The sequence below is a fragment of the Aspergillus fumigatus genome, chromosome 6 (assembly GCF_000002655.1).
Source record: "Aspergillus fumigatus Af293 chromosome 6, whole genome shotgun sequence".
Lineage (NCBI taxonomy): Eukaryota > Fungi > Ascomycota > Eurotiomycetes > Eurotiales > Aspergillaceae > Aspergillus > Aspergillus fumigatus.
The window spans coordinates 1,007,277-1,030,794 of record NC_007199.1 but is presented as its reverse complement, the minus strand read 5'-3'; the positions used below and the strand labels follow the sequence as shown (position 1 = coordinate 1,030,794).

Below are 23,518 nucleotides of genomic sequence, written 5' to 3'. Positions count from 1 at the left end.
AGTTTTATTATTTCACATTCAAGGGTCTGCCATAGCAGAAAATACCATGTCATTCCACGAACATGAGGATTAAGAAGAAGAAAATATATCAAACGTCATCACTACTAAGGTTAGGTAGTTACCAGACAACCCCAGCAAGTGAAACGCGGTACCTGCTTCTGCCACCCCACACTTGCTTCCCTCCCTTCTATTGACTGCTGAGTCTAGGAGGAAGGAAGGTTGGTCCCTTTTCCCTTTCCCTCCTCTACCCTTCCGCTGGTGATGGCGGACGACTTCACAGCATCATTATTATGTGTCGTTTTCCCCGTCTAATTTCCCCCATCTAATTCTGATTTATTATTACTCTCCTCCTTATTTCCCTCCCACAGTTCGCTTTTACTGGAGCCGAATCCTGTCTATTACTTTTCCACTCAGTGCGGACGGAGTACTAAAGTGTTTTGTCTTTTTTTCTTGTGTGCCAGTATAATTGAATACCTAAGCCAAAAGGTCATCGTCGATAGTTGGTGCCGTGGCTCTTGGCCCGTTTACCTCAGGTGGCCATTGGAATGTTGAGTCCTATGATGGGCCTCATCGATGGTGATCCACAGTCATCTTCTCGCATGGCGCTGGCGCTTAGTCTTCTGCGGCGTTTTCTGCTAAGTGCTAGCCCCTTGGAAACTTGGGAACTTGGGATTCACTAGTTGCACCTAGCCTATCGTCCTAGCCTCCACCCTGATTATTTCCCCCTCCCTTCCAATCATAACGCGATAACGATTGCCTCCTCATCCATCCCCCTCTCTGGGCCTCTGGTTGCTGCTCAGGCCTACCTGACTACCGGATTACCATGGGTCGCCCCGCCCACACGACGACCTCAGCTGCCCATCAACTAGGTCTCCGTAATCTAGTCTGAATAGTCAAGTCTATCGGGAATACTAACTGCGACTATCCAGTTCTTCTGCTGCAAAGGCTGCTGGTTATCTAGTCATCTACTCTGTAACTTCTGCTGCTGCTTCTCCCACACCATACCCGGCTTTGTCCTAGCCTACTACTCTCCTGTAGCTCGCATACTAATCCACTTTCTTTGCTTTCCTTTTCTTTTTCTTTTTCTTTTATTTTTTTATTTTTATTTTTGTCTATTTTTTCTGACGAGTTGCAAAAACATAATAAAATCAAAATCAAATAAAATATGAAATAGCAAAACAAATATTCACTCCGTAGGAGACAGACGTTACCTACCTGTCTTACCCTTGCTCTTTTGCGTGTTAATTGTGAATTGCTTAAACTGTTTCTTGATCATCATCGATTATTCTTTTAAGACTGGTCCCCCTCTCCAGGTTGAGACTTCTTTCCCAGGTATCACTCTCCTTCTGATCCTTCACCTCGTGTTCTAGGCTTGCTTTCTTTTTTCCCCCTTATTCTGGGGTGGTTCATCTCGTTGCTCCTTTCGCATGGCACTGGTGGCTGTCGTGAGTCCCAAAGTGGCTAAAATCGGCTGACATTCCTCCTGCTGCGATACAGTTACAGAACAGCCATTCCAGCACCAGTTGAACTGTTCGTTTCTACTATTTCTTCTCCCCTATTCCTTGAATAACTTGGCACTGTTATTTCCTCATTCTCTTTTTTTTTACAAATTCCCAAATTATAAAAGGAAATGCGAAAAAAGGTGAACTAGGTGCTGATGCTATCTCTGGCCAGTCCAGAACTTCAGAGGCTTGAGAATTACCGCAACTTTGTGTGGTTGGAAGGCTCGATTCAACCTATACGATCCGATCGCTACCCGTGGAACCAGAAGCTCCAGTCGACCCAGCTTTATACTACTAGGTCCAGGCGTACTCCATCCGTGTCTGTCTATCCAGTGTCCCAGTGATCCATTGGATCAAGTCTCCAGTCTCCAGAAATTCAGAGCCCGGGTCCAATCGTCTTCATTTCTTTTTCTTTCCTTTTTTTGCTCGTTGGGGCCTCCTCCGTCTAGACGGAGATTTGAGGGAACAAATCGAGACTGGGGCCCGTGCTGGTCGTCGATCCGGGTTGCAGTGTCGAAACTCTGGTAGACTTTAAATTCTCTGGAGAGACAGAGAGAGGGGGGAGGTCTGGTTTTAAACTTGCACCATCGGCCCTTCTTCTACGGTTCGACCTTGCCGTGAGCTTCCACTTACTTTGCCCCGGAGTGTTACTACTACCTATCTCTACCTTACCTTCCTCTACCTTGACCTACATACATCTCGAACACTGTCGTCTTTTCTTTTACCCCTCTCTTTCCCGCTTTATTTCAATCTCTCACCCTATATTGTGCACCCAAAACTAAACCATCGGTCCGAACACCAGCAAGAGAGAATTACTCGCCTCCTTCCAGCCAGCAGTTGCGCGAAACCACAACTGTTGGAATCTGGTCACTCACTCCTTCTCTCCTTTAAACTTCCTGGAAACATCGCAGTCCTAGCCGCGTTGCTTAAAACTCTGATTCAGCAGTGGTTCAACTCTGATTGATATTACTTCTCTGGGCCCCTCCCCTGTCCACTAGGTTTAACCTAACTCTACTACAACGTCCACCATCAATTCGGGAACGTAAAGGAACGGAAAGATGGTGAACGGCACCGCTGCGGTGTTGGAACCCACGTTCACTGGGTATGTCGCAACGACGCAAGATGCACTGATCTTGTTCGAGGCCTGCTTGACGGGCATCCTACATCACGTTCCTCGTCGACCTCATGATCGCGAAAGGAGCCATCTCGTCCGCAGTGGCAGTGTGTTTATCTACGAAGAGAACTCGTCAGGGATCAAGCGATGGACAGATGGAGTTACGTGGAGTCCCAGTCGCATCTTGGGCAACTTTCTAGTCTACCGTGAGCTTGAAAAGCCGTTCCCACCAGGAGAAAAGAAACGAGCAATGAAGAAGGCCAACCGACGTCCGGTGCCGTCTGCGAGGCCTGGCGAACCCTACCCGCGTCACGATAGCAACGGTGGATCTTATTCTCCCTCGTCGACATCTGGGTCGTTTGGCGATCGATCGCATCAGTCGGACGTGGAACGCGCACTGGTCGGTTCCTTGGTGGATTCATACGGCTTCAAGGATTCGGGGCTGGTCAAGAAGACAATGAGCGTAACTGTCTCTGGGGTGACTCACCACCTGGTGTCGTATTACAGCGTCGAAGATGTGATGCGGGGCGTTCTGAATCCGCCGTCCATGGTGGAATCGCTGCGATATATCCGCCCACGCGCGGAACTGACGCAGAAGCAGAGCTTCCGCGCTCCAATCGATGATCTGGAGACAGGTGGGCTTGAGAATCCGAATGATCCATCCCATGCCATTTACGGATATCGGCCACAGCTGATGGCGCCTCCTGGATACGCCATGCCGAATCCCCACCCTGAGTTTTATCTGCATACGGCGCCTTACACTGCCTCTCACGCACCACAGTCTGCACCAATCCCCGGATATTCCATTGGAAGCTCGATGCCCGCACAGCCCGCACCAAATCCGTACCTTCCCGCCCCTTCTGCACCCGCGCATGTTCAGCAGAAGACGGAGGACTATCCGCAGTACAGAAATCCCAACCCAGCTCCAAGTGCGTATGGGACCAGTTTTGACTCCATCAGCCATGCGCCATTGTCTTCATCCATGCCTTCCACCCTGAACAGCAGTATACCTAGTTCTCTAAGCGAGCGCAATCGCTCTACATCGGATCAAAGTGTGTCGGCTTACCGAAACTCCTCGATCTCGTCGCGCAGTGTTGCCACGGACGTGACATCGCCAATCGATCCTTCCACCCCAGCGACCTTCTCTCGAGGGAACAGTTTTAGTCTCTCGGGCCACATGGATGGGCCATCGCAACAACCACCCGAGCAGCGTGGCATTGCGCCAGCGTTCGATCCTAGTATCCCTCGTCGGGAGTCTATACCAGCTCATTACTATGCAGGAAGCGACAGGCCTCAGTATTACATGGGAGCGACGGCGCCGGCCGCACATGCGAGTTACCCTGTCTCGACATGGACCACGGCTGCTCCAGCTCAGCCGCAAATGTAACTTCGCCGCGTTACCCTTCTATATTCCCTCCTTACTTCCTTTTTTGTTTGTTTCGCGCACTCTTCCTACGATTACCCCGTTTCTTTTTCTCTTCACATTATATCTCCGAGGGCGGCAATTTGGGGATAGATGTTGCATGCACGGTATGGATGTTTACTCGGATGGAATTTTGCTCTTAGAGAAGTTACCGCAGGCTGTTTCTTTCATGTTTTGCTGAGTTGTCTTCTACGACGATATGAGACACATCAAAATCTTTTCGTTCTTAGCCAACTGTGATCTTTAGTCTTTTCTCCTGCACTTTTTCGGAGGGTCCTTCATTCAGGTTCAGTTGCGCTGTCTTTTACATGATTATGAGCAATGTCGCCGTTTGGGTGGTTCGGTCTGGGTGGCTATCTGATGTCTTTTCTTGTTTTCCTTTCCAGCCCCGTCCCTGCTTTGTTAAGCTATTATATCCTTATTGCGCCTTGTTACGGAGAATGGCTCTGGGTGTATTCAAGAGCTGAGAGCATCCTCGCAGGCCAATTATAAGCCAGGTCACATTGATGTCTTTTGCCCTTTCTCTGATCCGTTGTATTCTGGTCTGCCAGCAGAGGTTATATCATACTTTCAATAGTTCAATTAATCGTCCAGCGCCATATTCCTGGTGCTGAAACAAAGGTGCTACGTGACATGTCTCCATTGCTTGCATGTAACATCTGGAAGGAACGGATGGATTACATCATCACTTTATGTTCGATTTTTGCCAGTCAGCTTCTTTCCAGAGCCTCTTGACTGCTGCTTCGTGATCATCTGTATTTATTCGTTCGACGTTGAAATACGATGCTTAGTGTGTACTAGACTGCAATCTAGGAAACCTTCATTCTTACTCTCCAAGGATAGACTCGGGAGGTAGTTAACGTAATCAACCACCGAACCGCCGATACCACCGAACCGCCGCTTCGCCGCGAATATCATCGAATTCTTGGAGCCATCTAATCACCAACGCTACTAAATCAATTATCTAATATATGTATATATAGCTATTTGCTAGGGCAATTCCGTATTGTATGTCCAATAGTCCAGCAGCCACTGCAGCGTGGTGGAGCACGCTGACGAGGCTCTGGTATAGGCTTATCAACCTGCTCATCAACCTGCTCATTAAGCTGCTGAATGCGGTCACGACCTTCCTGGATAGATAAAAAGAGGTCATTCCCTAGAGAAGCATGCTTCCTTACCTTCTTCTTCAGTTTCCACTCATTCTCAGCCCGTAGAGCCTTTATTTCCTGTTGAAGAAGAAGATTCATACTCATTGCCATCTGCGCAGCCTTTTCAAGATGTTGAATATGAGAGACTGGACTGCTAGAAAGCTTCCTCTTCTGCAGGCTTCTCTGTAAGCTGCGAACTTTGTGATCAAGCTGGCGAGGGTTTTGAGGTGTTTGAAAAGCAGATGAGATTGATCCTTCTATAAGAGGTGGTGGTGTTGGCGTACGGAGTTGAAAGGTGATCTTCTCAAGGACCTGATCTTTATTCAAAGGTCTAAGGCCAGATCCTTTAAAGCCATTGCATATATTCCTCTGGTTTAATACTGCTTCACGAGCAGGAGGGTAGAGGTAGAGAAAATCCTCCTTATCAATGTGGTTATTCCCAGCCACCATCATCCCCTCCACTAGTTTTCCATATGAGCGTTTAAGCGGCCCAAAAACCCCAACATCTAGGGGTTGAAGAAGATGGGATGTATGTGGAGGCATACATAGACAGATAATTGCATTCTCTTTGCAAAAATCATCAAACTCAGCGGTCTGATGGCTTGAATGGCCATCAAGAATGAGTAATCGCTTTGCACCAGTTGAGTGTAGGCTAGAGAAAGGATTAAAGACCTCCTTTAACCACTTAAGGCCTATCTCATCTGTCATCCAGCCATTGGTGCTATTAGTAAGCCTCCAATCTGGAGGAAGATTTGATTCTTGATACCAAGGAGCCTGGTGTTCTTTTCCCTTCAAGATAACCACTGGTGGTATAGAAATTCCCTTCAAGCTCACGCATTCAATGATTGTAACCCATTCGCGGTTTCCCTGGATAACTATACGAGGTCTTTCACTGCGATCTACTGCAGTAATAACCTTTGAGGTTATACAGAGTCCCATTGCGAAGCCAGTTTCATCAAAGTTCCAGATATCATTTTCATGGATACCATACTCTTGAATAGTGGCATGCACAAGCTCAAACCACTGTTTTATAATCTTTGGATCTTCCTGCTTTGCCCGCTGGTATGAGATCCTCCGATTATACCTTGTACGCAGTGCTGGATGGCGTTTAATAAACTTATATGCCCAGTTGACTCTAATGACTGAAGTTGGATCATTTGTCCGTGCACATAGTAGAATATGTGCCATTCCACGCAGGAACTGCGGTTGAATTGAAAAGCCACGCCTATCAGCATCTAATAGACGCTTAGCAAGGGCCTCCTCTTCAAGAGCTGTTAACTTATGGCTATTAGCGCGTGTCTCTGCGCGTGGTTTGATTCCGCGAAGCCGATCACGAAGGGTCTCTCTAGACACCCCAAAGACCTTAGCAGCGGCTGCTTTTGATTTGAATTGCCCCTTTTTATATGCTGATATGGCCATCTGCATTCGATTCTCTTTGGATAGTGGCATTTTTAATAATAGTGGTAAAGAAATAATGTGTTGATTAGATGGCTCCAAGAATTCGATGATATTCGCGGCGAAGCGGCGGTTCGGTGGTATCGGCGGTTCGGTGGTTGATTACGTTAAATTGAATAGACCATTGTCAGATCAACCGCTCTAGGCCAAACGTCCGCGATCCGCTGTCCACACAATATCTAATCGATGATACGGAGTACAGTGTAGCTCGTCGACCTAGCATTACCAGATTCACCCCTCTTTTTTTTTTTTTTTTTTTTTTTTTGTCTGTGACGGATACAGTACGTGACATAGCCTATAGGACATAGGTAGCCTGCTTCCAGGCGCAGATCATTCGCCTGGTGGGCCGATTTGTCCCGTAGCCTGTCGGGTCCTGGGTCAGCGAATCAGGGGTGCTTGGACCCGGGACACGCGGATCAGCAGGACCCGCTTTTTGAAACCTTGATTGGTAGGACCAGGTTATGTGCTTGGCTACCTGGCTGCCTTACATAGGCAGATAGGTAGGTAGTTGATGGTAGGCATCGCAGTGTGTGGTAATCACTCCATTTCATTCGGGTTGAGGTACGTAAGGTAGCTGCTGTGGATTGTGGGTGTGGATGTGCTGCGCCTCATGTGACTGGCTGGATATGCGGACTCCCGTGTCGTCACTTGGTCATGTGAGCCGCTTGATGTGAAACTTCCCTGATATTGGAGGTGCATCAGTTAAAACGCCGGTCGGATACTTGGGGACGCGGTTTCGGATGATGATGATGATCCAAATTCAGATTTCGATTTAGTCCCTCTCGCGATCTTGTCCTACGGAGGGTTGTCTGGCGCTGAGGCGGTGCTGGGATGGTGGCTGCTGGCAGTGCCCTAGGGGACTCTCGGCGATCAGCTTTATCCTGCTTGGTAGCGCTATTGCCATGAATGTTGCTATGGCTGGTGAGTTTGGGTGAGGGTCGGCTCCCGCGCAGACTTGACAGGGGCGAAGGCATCTGGTTGTCCATCAGGAGGTGGATGGTCAGGGCGCTCCGGTCTGAGCCGAGGGTTCCGCGGCGTGCGATGAGGGCCGGCTCGCCAGGCGCTGGTGCTGAGGTTGCTGTTGCTGCTGCGCCGGCGAGGGTATTGGGATATGCTAATCTCGCGACCCCCCGTATTGGCTCGACTATGGTGCGGTCATGGTTGGTGTCTTGAAGGGTGTCGTTGTCGTCTTGCAGCACTCCTCCGTCAGATGGGATCTGTGGTCGTCAGCGTTCAACTTTGTTTCCTATCATTGGGGTTTGGGACTTCCGACAAATGCGATTCTCTTTCCCGGCATGCTCACATAGTCATCGAAAGAGCTTTCAAGAGTCGCGAAATTGAACCCTTTCTTTGATTCGGCGGGCTCAAAGCGCTGACCGACCTCTGATCTAAAGTCCACCGGCCGTCGACTCTGAGGCTGATACTTAGGCAAAGATAACCACCAGTCAGGGTAGCTGCCGTACCACGACTGTAGGGTGGGCTCGATGTCCAAGGAGAAAACAATGCGGCTGTCTGCGCGCGGTTTCTGGATCAGCATGGCAAAGGTGAACTCCCGCGGCAGGCCCGATCTCTGCAAATTGTTCTCCTCCAGCGACCAAACAATTTCTCCGGCGTCGATGTCGAACTTGCGCCCTCGTGGGCTCTTCAGAGTCCGGACTGATCCTTGAATTCTCATCATCTCATAGCGTCTGTATCGGCCATTAATACCACCGGTGGGGGAGAGGCTCGCCATCACGGGCAAGTCGACAACTCCCAGTGATCCTGTCAAGCTGTAGTTCCACTGCAGTGTCTCTGGCGATATAGCGCCGAAGATCAGATGTGGTGCATGCATGAGGAAGCGCGGGTTTCCCGGCGGGTAGCCGTTCGGGTAATGATCCGACGAAGCGACGTGTCGGGTGCCCTGCACAGAGGCTCTAATTGTGGCCGCCTTGAACCGATGCGCCAAAGTGTTGGGTGAGTGGAAGACGAAATTGATCCCGAGGAAGTCTACGTGATCGTAGTCCTTGTCGGAAACGGCAGGGCTGGAGTGAAATCCATGCTGCAGTCGCTGGACATGCGCCGTGATGTATGCGTCGCCGGGCAGTTGACGCTCGTAGATACAGGCTCCGTTAAGCAATAGTCGCGGGTTTGCCAGATTGGGATCAGCAGGCATCTGGGGTTCTATGCTGCGCGTCTCAAGTTTCTTTTGCTTGTTGCCAGGGACAGCAGAGTCGCGAGGCACCGGCGCCTCCTGCGCCGGACCATTCAAGATTGGCATCCCAAGATTTATTCTTGTCGTATCAGGTGGTCAACCACGGCTGCTTCGTGTCAAAGTCCTATGTTTGAGGCTGCGTTGCTTGCTTGTGGATCCACGAGCGACGGAATTAGGGATCCGCGAACAGCCTGTAAATCAACATCGTTGGTTATGAGGTTAGTTGACGAGTGTCAGACGCAGAGGGTTTTACTTTTTGACTTACCTGAGCAAACTCGACGGCGAAACCAGAGCTTGTGGACAGATGCTCATGGCTGGAGTCAGCTGAGAAGGGATATACAGTCAGATGAGAGACGGATGAATGTGCTACAACAGACATGGTGAATGTGCCAGTGGATGTGTTGTTTTGTTGACCCGAGAGGTCAGGTGGAGAGCTAATGACTCTGATTCCATTCCATGTAAAATCTGGGGAATGATATAGGAGACTATTGTGTTTTCAAGGTGACCAAGGAACACCAAAGTATATATCTCTCAATATATCTCTACGGCGCAGCACAAGTAACGCATTAGATCCCTGAGCCATGGGCAACCATCATTGAGTCATTTCCCATCTCCATCTACTGACGTCTGGCTGCCCCAATTATGAGTCTATCTCTTCCAATCTCAATCTTCACCAGTCTCGTGTCAATTGCCGTATAAATTGCACTTCAGGAACGAGAGATGAGGCGGTTACACCACAATTGGTGTGATTGACATCTTACATCTATTCAAATAATGGCTCAAGCATTAGCGAAGAAGGAAGTCCCTGATGTCCTAGCATACTGAGGACAGTTCACCATCGTGTTGTCTGCCGAAACGTTCCCCCCAGATGCCAAAATGGTACAACTTACAACATCGTAAACATCACATGACTCAGCCGGAACAACACTTTCTCCGTGCTCATTTTCCTTTCCCCAGACAAAAAAAGGTGGTCACGAGTCTCGATTTGTATACAATTGAATTATTTTCTTGCTCCATTGCGACACAAGCATTCGTGCGGTTTTTCGGGCTCAACTGGGATCCAGCTGGTCTGTAGTTGGCCGCTGTCTGGTCCCACCGTCACCTGTATACCTGCTGACCCGAGACCGCCGTTGAGTTGCTTATAATCGGGTTATATTTCAGTATCTCCTTGAATTCAGAAATTCAAGAGATATATTGTTGACTACTCAATTTCTCGCTTGAATAGCTGTCTCTCACTTTTTGTTACGTTCATATTTGCCACAAGGGCCTTCACTTTCGTTCCGTCATCGTGCATAGCTTTGAATCCGACCTTCATTTTGATCGTTGACCCCATCGCAGCATATGGGGTTTTAGTCGACAGCATAATTTTGACGAGACGACCACATGAACGCCAGACTTAATTGATTATGTTATTGTCCCAGCGGTGGTCTTGAGTTAGGGAAATTTGCCAACCGAGACATATGCACTGAACCAGACCTCTGAACAGATCTCAATATTTTGCCAAGCGCTTTTCTTCTGCTATTCCACTTATCTTGTGCATTGATTGTCAGGGGTCATCATGGCAACTAATACTCTCCTGCCGGTGCCTATTCGGGCACTCAGACAATCCTCAAACGTCTGGCAAGGATTTGGGTTTCGCCCACTCGCATCAGCCTCCGCCGCGTGCAGAGGATGGCAGAGCCCCAGGTGGAAGAACCTACACACTTTGACGGTATACACTCCATCAGCTCGTTCTAGATGCATACAAGATAAGTATGTATATGGCCTACTCAGCTAAATCTTACTTGGAGCCTAACAATTGCTAGGTTCGCGAGCCACGCGGGCTGTATGTTCCCTGCTACCAAGCCTCTATGTGGACCACTTAATCCACATAGGAGATGGTCAAGCTCAAAAAGGCCGGATGAACAGATGGAGAACTCCTCTCAAAAGTGAGTATTGGCGTCTGCGCCTGTCGGTGCCGTTGTTGGAATTTAACCATGTGTAGTCCTCAATCCGGCCCGAAAAAGTCTCCAATCCTTTCCAAGATTCCTATTCCTACTCACGAGAACATTTACACCGTTCCCAATATCCTCACATTTTCCCGTCTAGTTGCAGCTCCCTTGGTGGGCTACTTCCTCGTTCATGATCATCATGCAGCTGCACTATCGTTATTTGTCTATGCTGGTCTCACTGATCTTGTGGACGGTTATATTGCCCGGCGGTATAACCTGCAAACTGTCGTCGGTACCATTATTGATCCAATGGCGGATAAACTGCTGATGACCATTGGTGTTGCTTGCTTGGCTGTCAATGGCTCTATTCCTGGTGGGTCTCCTCGTCCATCCAATGATGCTGACCTTGTGGTCTCATCGAATATCGAACAAGGGGATCTTCCCTATTTCCTGGGAGTCACTGATTGGGAACAGTATGGCTTGCCGTAATCATCCTCGGCCGCGATGTTGGCCTTGCATTGTCCGCAATCTACTATCGCTGGATATCTCTACCCCCGCCAAAGACCATGGCACGATACTGGGATTTCTCCCTCCCCTCTGCAGAAGTCAAGCCAACGGGCATCTCCAAAGTCAACACGGCTTTGCAGCTTGTGCTTGTGGGCTCTGCGATCGCATTACCTGTGATTCCAGAGGCAGTTCTCGACGCATGGAATCTCCAAGATGGAATGACAGCGTTGCAGTAAGTACCGCTGAATCCTCTTCTGCCCAGTCGTCATCAATTTTTCACCATCATTTCATTTGAATTCTGGAAGAGAATTCGAAGTCCCTGCGCATATGGTTGTTGTCAGGTGCAATTCTAGCACGTACGACCATAGGGTGCGGAAAACAGGGCTTCCCGTCCGCTCAGCCGTACTTAAGCCACACGCCGGCCGGTTAGTAGTTGGGTGGGTGACCACCAGCGAATCCCGGCTGTTGTACGTTTTTTTGCTTTTTGCGCAAATCATTTACACCTACATTCTTTTCCTCTTCTCTTCTTTATTTTTATTAACAACTTAATCATTATTCTCATCCTGACTTTCTACCTAGGTACCTCGTTGCATCCACTACGATCTGGTCTGGGCTCAGCTACGTCTTTTCTAAAGACGCAGTAAAGATCCTTACTAAGGAGGAAGTGCAAAAGCGCCTTGCAAGAGCCAGCAGGAAGAAGTGAACTCTTCTAGAGCTTTGTGCATAGTGTGTAAATGACCCAGGGAAAAATTGTATCCCTCAGGGCAGGGCGATAAGACTCGATCCCGTCGTCTCCTATACTTTCGTTTGATGGGTACTGCAAGTTGTGGTAAATATTTGCATTGCTGGGGTGTATATGACCTGCTAATATACATAAAAAGGGGCAGTATAGATCTGATATTTGCAAATGAAGCGAAAAGCGTTAAGCATGAGTCTTCCGGTTTCTCGTAGCCTTTCCTTTGCGGGCGAAGGCCGTGTAGCAGTTGTTAAAAAAGGCTGATAGATGCGAAGTGGTTTCGTAGAAGATAATGGTCAATGCAACAAGTAGATGGATTTCGAGTGGTTATCCATTCGTAAAGCCGGCGAAGGCTGTTGGCTCGCTCTAGTGCATATGAAAGCACATACTTTAAGTATGGGTTCATATTAGCGCCGCTCCATGTCGTGGGGTTTGGCCATGCTCTACAGTAGAGAGCCCTGGTCCCTGACGAAGTGGCCACCTGTCCACCGTAGGATGTTGGTAAGGTGGAAACGTGTCCCGGCAACCACGGTTACGGCCACATACATCAAAGGTTCGGTTCGAGTTGTCAACTTCACAGTGACACCCGTTCACGTCTTGACCGACTGCGTGGGGAACATCGCGTTCCAGTAGTCTTTGACTCGCTGGCATATACCCTCACGCCCCTCCCAGGACCGGAACTTGGTTTCGAGCTCGCACGCCGTCCACAAGATCTCCCTCCAAAACTGCTTCTCCACATCCGTGCGGAACTTCCCAATTACCTCTTCGGGGATCGTCCAGGCGCGCGTGTAGCTGCCGTCATCTTCAAAGGTCGGCTTGACGGCTTGCTCGTCGAAGACCGTGGCGGGGTTGAACTTGGGGAAGTTCGCGTGGATGAAGAAAGCGCGGGGCGCGGGAGCTTTGGAGCCGTGCACGCGCCACTCTCCCTTCTGTGTCAGGGCGTAGTCCTCGACAGGGTCGAATTGAGCCATTGTGGAGCCGGCCAGGCCAGATTGGGTGCGGTGACCGAGAGCCACGATGGGCTCGCTGACTTGGTAGTACGGTTCGTCCATTGTCAGAGCGGCTGCGACGAAGGTCTCTTTGTCGCCCTCTCCGGCTGCGCCCTGTGACAGCAGGGCCCAGTAGTAATCTGGGCCCCAGAAATTGTAGTACGCGCTCAGGAGGAGCGTTTTCGAGTGCGTCTTCTTGGAGAGGAGTAGCTCGCCGGATTCGGTCGACTGGCGAATGGTCTTTGAGGGCATCGGCTTCGATGCTATGTCGTAGTAGTAGGACGAGATGGTGTCGGCCCAGAAATCCGGCCAGGTGACCATATTCTTCGACCGGAAGGGCTCGTTCGTGAAGAGGATGTCTGGCTTCTCTAACGGGAAGGCGTCCGCGTCCAAGAAGAGGATCTCTTCGAAAGACGAGAACATCATCGCGAAGAGTTTGAATTGGTACTTCTCGATCTGCATAGTCTTGGGCACTGCATCGAGAATATGCGACAGCACCACACATCGGGAGTTTAAAGACGGCAGAACCACATCGCATATATACTCCTCATACTCCTCTTCGTTGGCCAAAAAGACCTCTACCGGAAGTTCTGAGCCTGTTTTCCGGAGCATTCGAAGAGAAATGACCAGAACAGGAAGGTATGAACCTCCTGCTGTCGAGACCAGGCCCCTTGTGTTGGGGACATAGTGTAGTTGCGGCGGGTTGCTTTTGATGTCGCGGACAAACCCAGTATGCGCGTTCTTCATGGCCTCCACTTCATCCGGTAGCATGTCGAGATACTCCCGTCGGTCTTCCGGCTTCGCTTCCTCGAACCGTACAGACGGCGCATTGCCGAGTCGCATGGGCGGGTCGCATTTTGGCTGGTATTTGGCCAACAGTGGCTGGAACTGCTGCCAGAAATGAATATGACCATCGGCAGAATGCAAGACTCTAACACCGGCGCTATCAACGTAGGAAGGGTTTTTGTGGCCTGGCTCGACTGAAACAGATCGCCATCGCGAGAACGACCAGGTGAAGACCGATACAAGAAATAGTGCAAGCAAAAGCGTTCGCAGTCGCGAATATATCCGAGGCACTGACATGGTAGTCGAGGTGCGAGCGCAAAGACGAGCGTGAGCAGTCGCCTTCACTGGCGAAGCTGAGTGACAACCCTTATCCAACGAGTGCACCTTGTCGCACAGAATACGAAAGCTCAGGGGCTGCTTAAAGTTTGCGCACCCGACGCGCTAGCACCTGCGACGCCCCAGAAAGATTTTACGAGCGCAGTGCAAGAGACATTCAAGAGCAATCACTATTGTGAGAGATTGGTAATGCGCTGACAGCCAATGCAGAATTGCGGCGGGAGAGAATATACATAGATAGCCGCCGGGGAGTGGGAATAGTATGTAAGAAGAAAACAAGCGAGTTCAATGTCAAGGAAGGATAGGGAGATCGATAGATAAATAAGCTGACATTGCAATAGAAGGTGAGATTAGCCAGCCATATACGTGGCGTAGACTTGGGGGTATGGATTAATTGGACGGGATAAAATAATCACAGGTGATGATCATCATAGAAGAGTCATGGATTGGGCCCCTCGGGCTGCGGAAAGTCTGTTCGACCCGCCACGTTCGTTATGGTCCTCGACTCAAATCATATCACGGCTAAGTCCTGGAATGATCTGTTCTAATATTCTGCGTTTTGGAGAGTTATAAAGAGGGTTATATTGCGAATTGGAGATCAGGAATACATGATATGTGTCGTTGTTGAGGCGAGGCCACCGAGAGTATACAGGGTAAGTATAACTTGAATAGTATGCCACAATGTCAGATGCAATGCAAAGATCAACAAGCCCTAAAATATTTCAGTCGCTGTACCATCCCATGCGCCATGCAGTTCCCCAATACACGTTGAGCCCAAAGTTTAATCGTACAAGCCTCCTGGATGATTGAACATCGCTGCGTATGCAGTGTCAAACAGATCCACGTAACACGCTCTCCGCAGAGCCCTCAAGCGCGTCTGCGTCGAGTGATGATTCTTTGCTCGCGTCCATGGCCCGGCGGACATGCATCAGCAACCGCAGAGCACCCGCCGGCGTGACTCCTTCGATGCGCCTCGCCATTCCCACACTAACGGGGCGGACGCGCTCGAGAGCCTGTCTTTCCTCGGTACTGATGCCCTGCACCTTTGAGTAGTCCAAATCCGGAGGTAGGATGAGGCTTTCATCCTGCAGGAACTTCCTCGCCATTGCCTCTTGCCGCTTGACATAAGGGGCGTAGCGGCCTTCGATGCTGACCCGGGTTCGGATTATGGGGTCGAATGAGGAGGGTGTATAAGCCATGCCCGATGGCGATTCGATGTGGGGGATCAAGGCGTCGATGTCCACACCGTCGAGGCAGAGGAGGTCGAGCGCCGAGCGGACAGAGCTGTCAGTCCGAGTTTTGAATCCTTTGCGCGACCACATAGTAGATGAGAGTTTCGTTTTGGCGAGGAGGTTTTGCAACTCCTTGATTTGCGCTTCTGTGTCAGTGAAGGAACGCCACCGCTTGTCCGACACCACGCCGGCGTCACGGGCCATACGTGTGAGCCGCAGATCGGCGTTGTCAGACCGAGTCGAGATGCGATATTCGCTTCTTGCTGTGAACATACGATAGGGTTCGGATACTCCCTTGGTGATGAGGTCGTCGATCATGATTCCGATAAAACCGTCCGACCGGGTGAGAGTGAGAGGCTGTCGGCCTTGAGCAGACAGACCGGCGTTCGTGCCGGCAATGATCCCCTGTCCTGCAGCTTCTTCATATCCGGTTGTTCCATTGATCTGCCCCGCAAGGTACAGGCCACTGATCAGCTTGGTCTCCAGCGTCGGCCGGAGATTGCGGGGATCGATGTAGTCGTACTCCACGCCGTAGCCAGGCTGTAGCATGCGCACGTTCTCAAGGCCGCGGACCGTGCGTAGTAGGGCATATTGTGCGTCTGCCGGAATGGTCATGGAGATACCGTTCGGGTAGATGACCTCATTCGGTGCGAATCCTTCCGGTTCGAGCCAGATCTGATGCTGTTTCTTATCCGTAAAACGTATGATCTTCGATTCCAACGAGGGGCAGTAGCGTGGCCCTCGGACAGTCTCGCGAATATGAATCGATTTGTCAAGATTTGCGCGAACTATCTCGTGTGAAGCCTCGTTGGTGTGGGTCATCCAGCATGTAAGCTGACCTTCATCACCAACATCGACCGTCGTGTTAAGATACGAAAAGGGCTGCGGAGGCGAGTCACCTCTCTGAACCTCCAATGGCGCAAAGTCGATCGTTTTCATATCCAAACGAGGAGGAGTCCCGGTCTTCAGACGACCAAGCTGAAAACCTGCTTCGCGAAGGGATTTGCTGAGCCCAAACGTAGCCGCTTCACCCATACGCCCCGAAGGGTACGCTTCAAGTCCAATGTGTATTTCTCCACCCAGGAACGTTCCAGTTGTGATGACGACACGCCCAGTAGGTATCACCTCTCCGGATTCGAGCCGTACTCCGACAATCTTGCCCTGCGATCCCGGGATGTTCTCCACACCCTCTTTTGACACCACGATATCTGCGACCTTGCCTTCCACTATACTCAGCCCTTCGGTAGCGAGAAGCTCCTCCTGCATGTACCTCTTATAGAGATCCCGATCAATCTGAGCGCGCGGACCCCATACAGCAGGTCCCTTGGATCGATTGAGAATGCGAAACATGATACCGGCCTTGTCAATGATTCGCCCTGCCACACCATCCATGGCATCGATTTCGCGGATCATTGTTCCTTTCCCGATTCCTCCAAAACTCGGATTGCATGAACAAACGCCAATGTTCGAAAGCGAGGGCGTAACCAATGCGGTGCGTGCGCCAGATCGAGCGGCAGCTGCAGAGGCCTCGGAACCAGCGTGGCCTCCTCCAATAACGACGACATCGTATGCCCTACGTGCTGAAAGTTAGTAGCGTGCAGAGGCGACTAGGGTAAGGGTGCTGGGGAAACCATACCGGGTACCATCAGAAACCGTGGCCATGCCTCGTGTGAGGCCCATGATCCGGGACCAAGGAGCAGAGCCCCATCGCCAAAGAGCCACTGACCGTGCCCGGAAAGCCATGATACTACTTTTTAGTCAGGACGACTCTACACCAGAACAGTGAAACTGCATTATTGCCATGGAAAAATACTGGCGGATATCCGGATCACGTGGCCGATATTTCTTATTCCCATTTATGTCCGAAGGCGGTGGAAGAGCGGACGCACTCCGTAATGCAAATAAGCAAATATTGCCCTTGATTTGCGCGATCACTAGGTGCGGGGCTGTTTTTTCATGCCCCGCAGGCCTTTACATCGGTTTTCTATCTCTTATATCTTCGCGCTGATAGGATAAAGGAATACTCTGTTAAGTTTATTGACCTGTTGCCTCCTATCCGAACGCAAAACATACTCTGTTGGCGGTCCTGCAGAGAAGAAGCATCCCACCATGAAGGCTTATTGGTATGACAACAAACCGGTATGGTTCATTATCTGAAACTATGGCTCCCCCTTCTCTAATCAGGCAATGACTGAGATTACAATAGGGTGACCAGCGGGAACCCCATGACTCCGGCCGCCCGGTGACGGTGGACTATCTCGCCTCCATTGGAGTCCAGTACTACCATTTCCCCTCCCTCGAGTCTGTTAATGAATTGGCCAAGGAACGTGGGTACAAGAATCGTGATGAGATTGTAGTTTCGCCACAGGCGATGGGTGATGTGTACGAGGAGAAAGTGAAGATGTTCTTCAATGAGCATCTGCACGAAGACGAGGAGATCCGCTACATCCGTGATGGCGAGGGTTACTTTGACGTGCGTGGTCAGGAGGACGAATGGGTTCGGATCAAGTTGGCGAAGGATGACTTGATCATCCTTCCCGCTGGTATCTACCATCGTTTCACCACCGATGACAAGAATGTCGGTTTCCATGAGCTTATCCAGTCAACCCTTTGAGTGCTAACTTGCTGACTGCTTCGTTCGTAGTACGTCAAGGCTATGCGCCTTTTCCAGGAAGAGCCTAAATGGACTCCCTTGAACCGTGGCCCTGATGTCGATGAGAACTCTCATCGGCAGTCTTACCTTCGCACGATCCAGAACAAGACCGTTGCTTAGAGATTTTCTTTTCATTGATGACCCAATTCCAGCATGGGCAAGAGGCATGATTGATTGAAGGGGGACAGACTGCGGCTTCCCACGAGGTTCTGGTGCTTTTAACTTCGGAACTGATAATTTGTATATATCATAAGCAGTTTGATAGATCACGACATTTTTCACGTACAACGACTATGAAAGTCCCAAGCACTTATGAAACACATGTCATTTTTATGTCTTTTAATCTAGCGGTCAAAATGTTGACTCAAGTCGTAGCTACACCACTTCCTGGAAGAGAGCCGGGCATGTGGAATTGATCGCTCAAGTTACCATTGCTCTCTTCCCGCGTCATGCTGCGACTGCGGAGGTCGCCAGTTTCAACATTGAAGCTGCTCGTTCGGGAAGCAAGGTCAAACGGCGGCCGTGTGCCCAATAGTGATCCAAACCTGAGCACCTCTGGTTCGCGAGACGAGTCCTCGTGACGGGCAGACCCGCTGGCATCTGCCGCCGTGCTACTCCGCGGCACATTAGAGCCCGTTTCCGAATCATCGCCAGTCCGTACGCCTGTCCTGCCCATGCGAGGCCAGAGGTCCGGCAGTCCCACGACCTGCACCCGAGGTTCGACGACGCGCTCCTCAAACCATGCATGAACACGGGCTTCAACTAGCTGAGCGACTTTAGGTACGTCTTGGAGTCTGCTACGAGAGCCAATCAACGACCTCACGGAGAGGTCAAGTCGATAGTCTGGAAGAAAGGAAAACGCAACGTTGCTCTTTGGACTGGTTTTCGGCGGATTTTCACCGCTGGGTTCCTTCGAGGAGCCACCTGCGTGAGAGTGACTTCCACTCGTCTGATCTTCACGCTTTGAGCGTCCAGCTGTTGTTGTCTGGGCGGTAGGGGGAGATGGGGAATGGGATGGAGTGTCGAGTGGAGGTGTGGAAGCGGGGACGAGTGATATGCAAAGGGTCCCGGAAAAGCGGACAACGGAAATGGAGAGTGCCACAGGAAGAATGGCAGAGCATGGCTTTGGATAATTGAGGAGCAGCTGCGTCTCGACAGCGATGGAAAGGTTGTCATCGCTCAGGTCGACGTCCATCAGTGCCTGAAGGCGTCCACCATCAGAATTTGGATCATCCACAGCAATGATCCGACAGTTGCTGAAGATGGGAAACTCCTCCCCCAGAGATATATCCGTCACAGTAATTTTATCTATAAATGATGGCTTCTTCTCGGGGTTATTCAGGGCCGCCGTTAGCGAGTTGAGGATTGATGATGTCGGTGAGTCCTTCAACAGATATGCCGTTTGCCTGTATTGAGCGATGGTCTGAGCTATGAGGACATTGAACCAGTCCAACGACTCTGGCTGGTGCGAAGAATGGTGTATCCTGTGTCGTCCATGTTTTGAGGAGGGATTGGTGGGGATTGCAGTGTAGTAGGTCTTTCGCAGGATGGAGCGGGTGTTGGTCGCGGAGGACGGTACCGGACGTAGGACGTTCGAGTTAGATGGCTTTTCTCTCAATGTTCTTGTGCTCCCATCATGCTGTGCGCTGCTGAAAATCGAATTAGAACGCCGATGAGTCGCTGAACGATGAGAAAGGCCACGAGAGGGCGGAGGTGGTGCTTCGCCGAAGATGAAGAACTTGATGAAGGCAGCAATGAGAAGCACTACGGAGAGCTGTCCCAGCAAGAACCCTTGTGTAAATGATAAACTACTCCTACTTCATCAGCTATCCAGCCGCCTTAAAAAGCACGGTGATCTTGACGTACGAGGACTGAGCCGGGATAGGCGTGGGGTCGTCTAGTTCAGTGTTGTCAGTCCTGGATCACATCGACAAAACGGAATTGGATCAATCGCACTTAGCTGAGAAGACATTTTCAGCTGTTGTAGATGTTATCCGGTGCTTTCCATAACCCCATTGCTACAACAAGCGACACTGCAATTGAAGCTTCCAAAGCGTTGGAACCCGGAAGATCAATTTTTTGGTCAAAAAGAAATGACGAATGACGGACCCTGTCAGCCTCGGCCAAGACTAGTCTAAGATGGAGCAGCTGCTTATCACATCCATATCGCGATTGGACTCCAAAATGACCCACGAGCTCGCGCCTCTCTGTAAGGACACGTTGAGCTTTCGCAGTCATCCCATGTTCGATGGTAAAGTATCTGTACTATATTACCAGGTGGCTGGTCCTACCTCGACTTTGTGCTCATATTAAGATGCCTAAAACTAATTTTCCTGCGACCACAAGATACTCCCCACAGAACGGAAATATCTAACTCGCAGAATGTACTACCCAGGCATTAACTCACTACTACTATGGCTTCTATGCTTTGCTCCCCCAGGGCTCGCATACGGCAGATCTTCAGAATCGCCGCCCGGGCCAAATGCCATACTCCTCTCGCGAGTACAGTCGCTGACTCTACGCGCCAATCGTCTCACGTCCTCTCGCCGTGTTTCCCCGATTCCACAGCTGAAATGCGTGGGACCCTCAAAGACCATCTGTGACAAGTACAAGATAGAGACTATGCGATGCACGAATGCTGGATACGACTACGACGAAGAAGATGTCCAGTGGACGTGCACTGCACAGCTTCCGGAGGAGTTCATGTTGGGCGCAACAGATGTGATCTGCGAGGGATACCGAAATGCCGATGACAAGTGGGTGTTGAAGGGCAGCTGCGGTGTTGAGTACCGGCTACTGTTGACGGAGCGCGGGGAGAGCCGATTTGGCAGAATACAAGAGGATGATATGCGGTCCATCCCGCTTGCGACAAAAGGATGGCGCCGAGGGATGGACGCTCTAGTGGACCTCATTTTCTTAGGATTCTGGGCTGCGGTTCTCGTTATGATTTTCTGGCCTATGGTCCGCTCCTGTTTTGGGCTGCGAGGTCGTCGAGGCAGGACCAATGTTGGACGAGGTTGGGGCGGATTTTGGGGAGGAGGAGGTGGTGGTGGTGGTGATGGGGGAGGAAATGACTATGGGCCTTATCCTGGGCCACCTCCTCCCTACAGCAGCTTTCCAGATAATAGTTCGTGTTCATCGCAGCCAGGGTGGAGGCCGGGTTTTTGGACCGGTGCTGCGGCTGGTGGCATGGCCGGCTACGAGATGGGTAGGAGAAGCAATCGGCATGACAGACCGTCATCCTCTAGATGGTTTGATGACCGCGAGCCTTGGAGAGAAAGCAACACACAGCCGCGTTCCCCTCCTCGGTTTTCGGCTACTACGGAGAGTACGGGATTCGGCTCAACAAGACGGAGATAATGCTTAGAATCGCGGTCATTAGAATTGATTCCTTCGCCCCTAATACCGCTAACTGTCATAACCTACCTAGACGCTGCATGACGTACCTAGCACGTGTTGGACAGCCTACTTATGATATTACAAACTCCCATGAAGCGAGAAGCAACACCGATAAGAGCAACCCAGGTAGACAGCAGAAAAGGCACCAGGCCGTGATCGTGATCCCATCTCAAACCCATGCAACACAGAGACAGCCCTAAACGCCACCCCCCCTCCAATTTCTATCAAACTCCGCCCAGCAAAGCGCTTAAATAATCAAGGAAGGTCATCAATCGTGCCAATCACTTCTTCAGTTCCGCCTCCCATAGCTCTCATCGCCTGTCTTTTGTTGTTTCGTTTGCCCTTTACGGGCACGTTACTGGCGTTATCCAGCCCTGGTGCGGCATCACCACCAGTCGTGCCGTCTGGATTTCGAAGCAAATCCTCCTGAGCCTGCTTTTCCTTTGCATGTTGTTCCTCAATCCGTTTCTTCTCTTCATCCAACTCTTGCTGAACCACTTTGGGGTCATCATACACAGTGTTGGTCATTTCGGAATACGTCGTGATATCTATTGTTTCCCGCGGACCCAACAGCGTTTCCTTGATTCGTTCTGGAGCGCGCCGCTCTTCATTGTTGAATTTCAGCTTGATTTGACGTCTCGACCTCCCAGGGAACAGCTTGCTGATCATCATGAAATCGGTGCCGAACATTCGCAAGCCTCTGTAAAATAGTTCCGTCATCTCTTCATCCCATGATTCTGTCTTGGACCGTTTTCCCCAGGTGGCTTGGTTGATCTTCCGAGTAAGAGAGCTTTCTACTACATCCTCTAGATCCCCCGCATTTCTCGCCGCATCTGCGTAACGGTCAACATGGAGGGAAGCAGCATCAAGCACAATCTCCCCATTCACGATTCGCATCACAGGACCGGCCTGTGGCTTCTTTTCGAGGCCGATATTAGGTTCCGCCGCAGGGGAAGTAGCATCCCCGTTCGTTTTGAGAGGGACTGGTGCTTGGCTGTCCTCCTCTTGTTGAGCTCGCTTGCGTTCCTGTTCAGCGAGCTCCATGTTGCGCAATTCAGTTTCCCGCTTAGACATTCTCCCCGTTCGTAAATCCTTACACAATTCCGACATTTTGACAACTGCTGGAGCAATTTCGATGAGATCCGCTCCTTCGGGTGTTGGTTCGCGCTTTTTGCGAGACCGTTGTTGCTTCCTCTTCACCTTGCCCGCAGCGTCTTCAACATTGGAGGTGCGGCTTGCCCTTCTGCCTCGCGACTTCGACGCCCTTCGAGTCTGGTCGGCGTTTGGTTGCGATTCAGCTCCGTCGGTAACTTCCATAGTTTCATCAACCGTTGGGGGTTGGATAGGTGGGGGAGTAATGACATGGGATGGTGAAGGAGTAGGACGGGTAGATGTTTTCGACGATTCTTGAGTCAGTTTCACGCGCTTGGATGGGCGGATCTCTGTAGCACTCTCAACAGGTGGAAGGTGCTGAGAACCAGCCGCAGGTGTCGAGGTGTCATTACGGCTCACAAGGTTTTGGGGGTCTTCGATACTTTGAACTATTCCCCCATGTCTCTCGGGTCCATTCGCCTCGAGGTTTGCGGGTAGGCGCTCGGTATTGGTTTCATGATGTGCTCTAGGTTGAGATGGCGCACGAGCTTCTTCAACAGTCACGCGCCGTGTGGGAGCCGAGAAAGATGCCTTACGCTTCGAAACGGGAATGGGGATGGTTGTTGCAGATTGGGATGGTGCTGAATCGGGTTTCGGGGACCCCGACGACTCGGCGACGGGCAATTGAACATCACCCGCGGATGGGACAGAAGGCTCCGGGACAGTAGCAGGAGGTGCGGGCTCGGCAGGACTTTTATCTAATGCCGGTTGAGCGTTCTGAGTAGTAGAGGGTTGTGAACTGGTGCTAGGTCTTCGCGGTGGTGCCGGGGTGGCAGAGGGTGCCGGAGGGGCGCGTCGGACAGGCGCCTTTGGAGCAAATTTCTTGCCCGACTTATCTGAAGATGGAAGCGGTCAGACGATGCAGCAATAGGAGGCAGGATTCGACACTTACTGATGACAGAGCTCGAAAAAGATTTCATCCTCACAGCTCAGCATCGCTGGAGATAATGGAACCCATCAAAGT

General features: G+C 50.7%; 10 protein-coding genes and 1 non-coding gene across 11 annotated transcripts; 5 read left to right on the top strand and 6 right to left on the bottom strand.

The window, feature by feature from the left end:
* Positions 1–1,123: 1,123 nt before the first annotated feature.
* AFUA_6G04490 (camp independent regulatory protein) lies at positions 1,124–9,799 on the top strand. The gene is made up of 3 exons (XM_077804974.1): positions 1,124–1,332; positions 1,498–4,672; positions 9,793–9,799. Exon 2 carries the CDS (start codon positions 2,561–2,563, stop codon positions 4,001–4,003), a length of 1,443 nt encoding a protein of 480 aa, XP_077659890.1. The 5' UTR covers positions 1,124–1,332; positions 1,498–2,560; the 3' UTR covers positions 4,004–4,672; positions 9,793–9,799.
* On the bottom strand, positions 5,023–6,636 carry AFUA_6G04480 (uncharacterized protein; the record flags this gene model as incomplete). The annotated part of the gene is made up of 1 exon (XM_077804973.1): positions 5,023–6,636. One exon carries the CDS (start codon positions 6,634–6,636, stop codon positions 5,023–5,025), a length of 1,614 nt encoding a protein of 537 aa, XP_077661108.1.
* AFUA_6G04460 (cardiolipin synthase) lies at positions 6,979–11,974 on the top strand (the record flags this gene model as incomplete). The annotated part of the gene is made up of 5 exons (XM_742539.2): positions 6,979–10,585; positions 10,639–10,761; positions 10,818–11,137; positions 11,239–11,503; positions 11,851–11,974. Exons 1-5 carry the CDS (start codon positions 10,392–10,394, stop codon positions 11,972–11,974), a joined length of 1,026 nt encoding a protein of 341 aa, XP_747632.2. The 5' UTR covers positions 6,979–10,391.
* Positions 7,341–8,899, bottom strand: AFUA_6G04470 (uncharacterized protein; the record flags this gene model as incomplete). Its single annotated transcript, XM_742538.1, has 2 exons — positions 7,341–7,859; positions 7,946–8,899. The coding sequence occupies 2 exons, from the start codon at positions 8,897–8,899 to the stop codon at positions 7,341–7,343; spliced, it is 1,473 nt and encodes a 490-aa protein (XP_747631.1).
* AFUA_6G04465 lies at positions 11,630–11,745 on the top strand. Its single transcript, XR_013344522.1, has one exon. It is a non-coding gene; the product is annotated as a ribosomal RNA (ribosomal RNA).
* A 623-nt stretch (positions 11,975–12,597) lies between the features above and the next one.
* Positions 12,598–14,079, bottom strand: AFUA_6G04450 (alpha-mannosyltransferase; the record flags this gene model as incomplete). The annotated part of the gene is made up of 1 exon (XM_742540.1): positions 12,598–14,079. One exon carries the CDS (start codon positions 14,077–14,079, stop codon positions 12,598–12,600), a length of 1,482 nt encoding a protein of 493 aa, XP_747633.1.
* A 566-nt stretch (positions 14,080–14,645) lies between these two features.
* Positions 14,646–17,149, bottom strand: AFUA_6G04440 (tRNA modification protein MTO1). Its single transcript, XM_742541.2, has 2 exons — positions 16,987–17,149; positions 14,646–16,923 (listed from the first exon to the last, which is right to left on the bottom strand). The coding sequence occupies exons 1-2, from the start codon at positions 17,091–17,093 to the stop codon at positions 14,949–14,951; spliced, it is 2,082 nt and encodes a 693-aa protein (XP_747634.1). The 5' UTR covers positions 17,094–17,149; the 3' UTR covers positions 14,646–14,948.
* Positions 17,150–17,208: 59 nt separating this feature from the next.
* On the top strand, positions 17,209–18,123 carry AFUA_6G04430 (acireductone dioxygenase (Ni2+-requiring); the record flags this gene model as incomplete). The annotated part of the gene is made up of 4 exons (XM_742542.1): positions 17,209–17,288; positions 17,384–17,489; positions 17,557–17,928; positions 17,995–18,123. 4 exons carry the CDS (start codon positions 17,209–17,211, stop codon positions 18,121–18,123), a joined length of 687 nt encoding a protein of 228 aa, XP_747635.1.
* Positions 18,124–18,367: 244 nt separating this feature from the next.
* Positions 18,368–20,084, bottom strand: mmm1 (ERMES complex subunit MMM1; the record flags this gene model as incomplete). Its single annotated transcript, XM_077804972.1, has 3 exons — positions 19,960–20,084; positions 19,870–19,900; positions 18,368–19,811 (listed from the first exon to the last, which is right to left on the bottom strand). The coding sequence occupies exons 1-3, from the start codon at positions 19,973–19,975 to the stop codon at positions 18,368–18,370; spliced, it is 1,491 nt and encodes a 496-aa protein (XP_077661107.1). The 5' UTR covers positions 19,976–20,084.
* A 48-nt stretch (positions 20,085–20,132) lies between these two features.
* Positions 20,133–21,363, top strand: AFUA_6G04410 (DUF1183 domain protein; the record flags this gene model as incomplete). Its single annotated transcript, XM_742544.2, has 2 exons — positions 20,133–20,280; positions 20,350–21,363. The coding sequence occupies exons 1-2, from the start codon at positions 20,143–20,145 to the stop codon at positions 21,361–21,363; spliced, it is 1,152 nt and encodes a 383-aa protein (XP_747637.2). The 5' UTR covers positions 20,133–20,142.
* A 294-nt stretch (positions 21,364–21,657) lies between these two features.
* Positions 21,658–23,474, bottom strand: AFUA_6G04400 (transcription factor TFIIIB subunit BDP1; the record flags this gene model as incomplete). The annotated part of the gene is made up of 2 exons (XM_742545.1): positions 21,658–23,390; positions 23,447–23,474. The coding sequence occupies 2 exons, from the start codon at positions 23,472–23,474 to the stop codon at positions 21,658–21,660; spliced, it is 1,761 nt and encodes a 586-aa protein (XP_747638.1).
* Positions 23,475–23,518: the final 44 nt, after the last annotated feature.

Bases quoted from the DNA above. Each gene is read 5' to 3' on its own strand.
- AFUA_6G04440 (XM_742541.2), bottom strand. From the start codon at position 17,093: ATGGCTTTCCGGGCACGGTCAGTGGCTCTTTGGCGATGGGGCTCTGCT. The intron at 16,924-16,986 runs GTATGGTTTCCC...TTCAGCACGTAG, and splicing joins ACGGTTTCTGATGGTACCCG to GGCATACGATGTCGTCGTTA.
- AFUA_6G04490 (XM_077804974.1), top strand. From the start codon at position 2,561: ATGGTGAACGGCACCGCTGCGGTGTTGGAACCCACGTTCACTGGGTAT.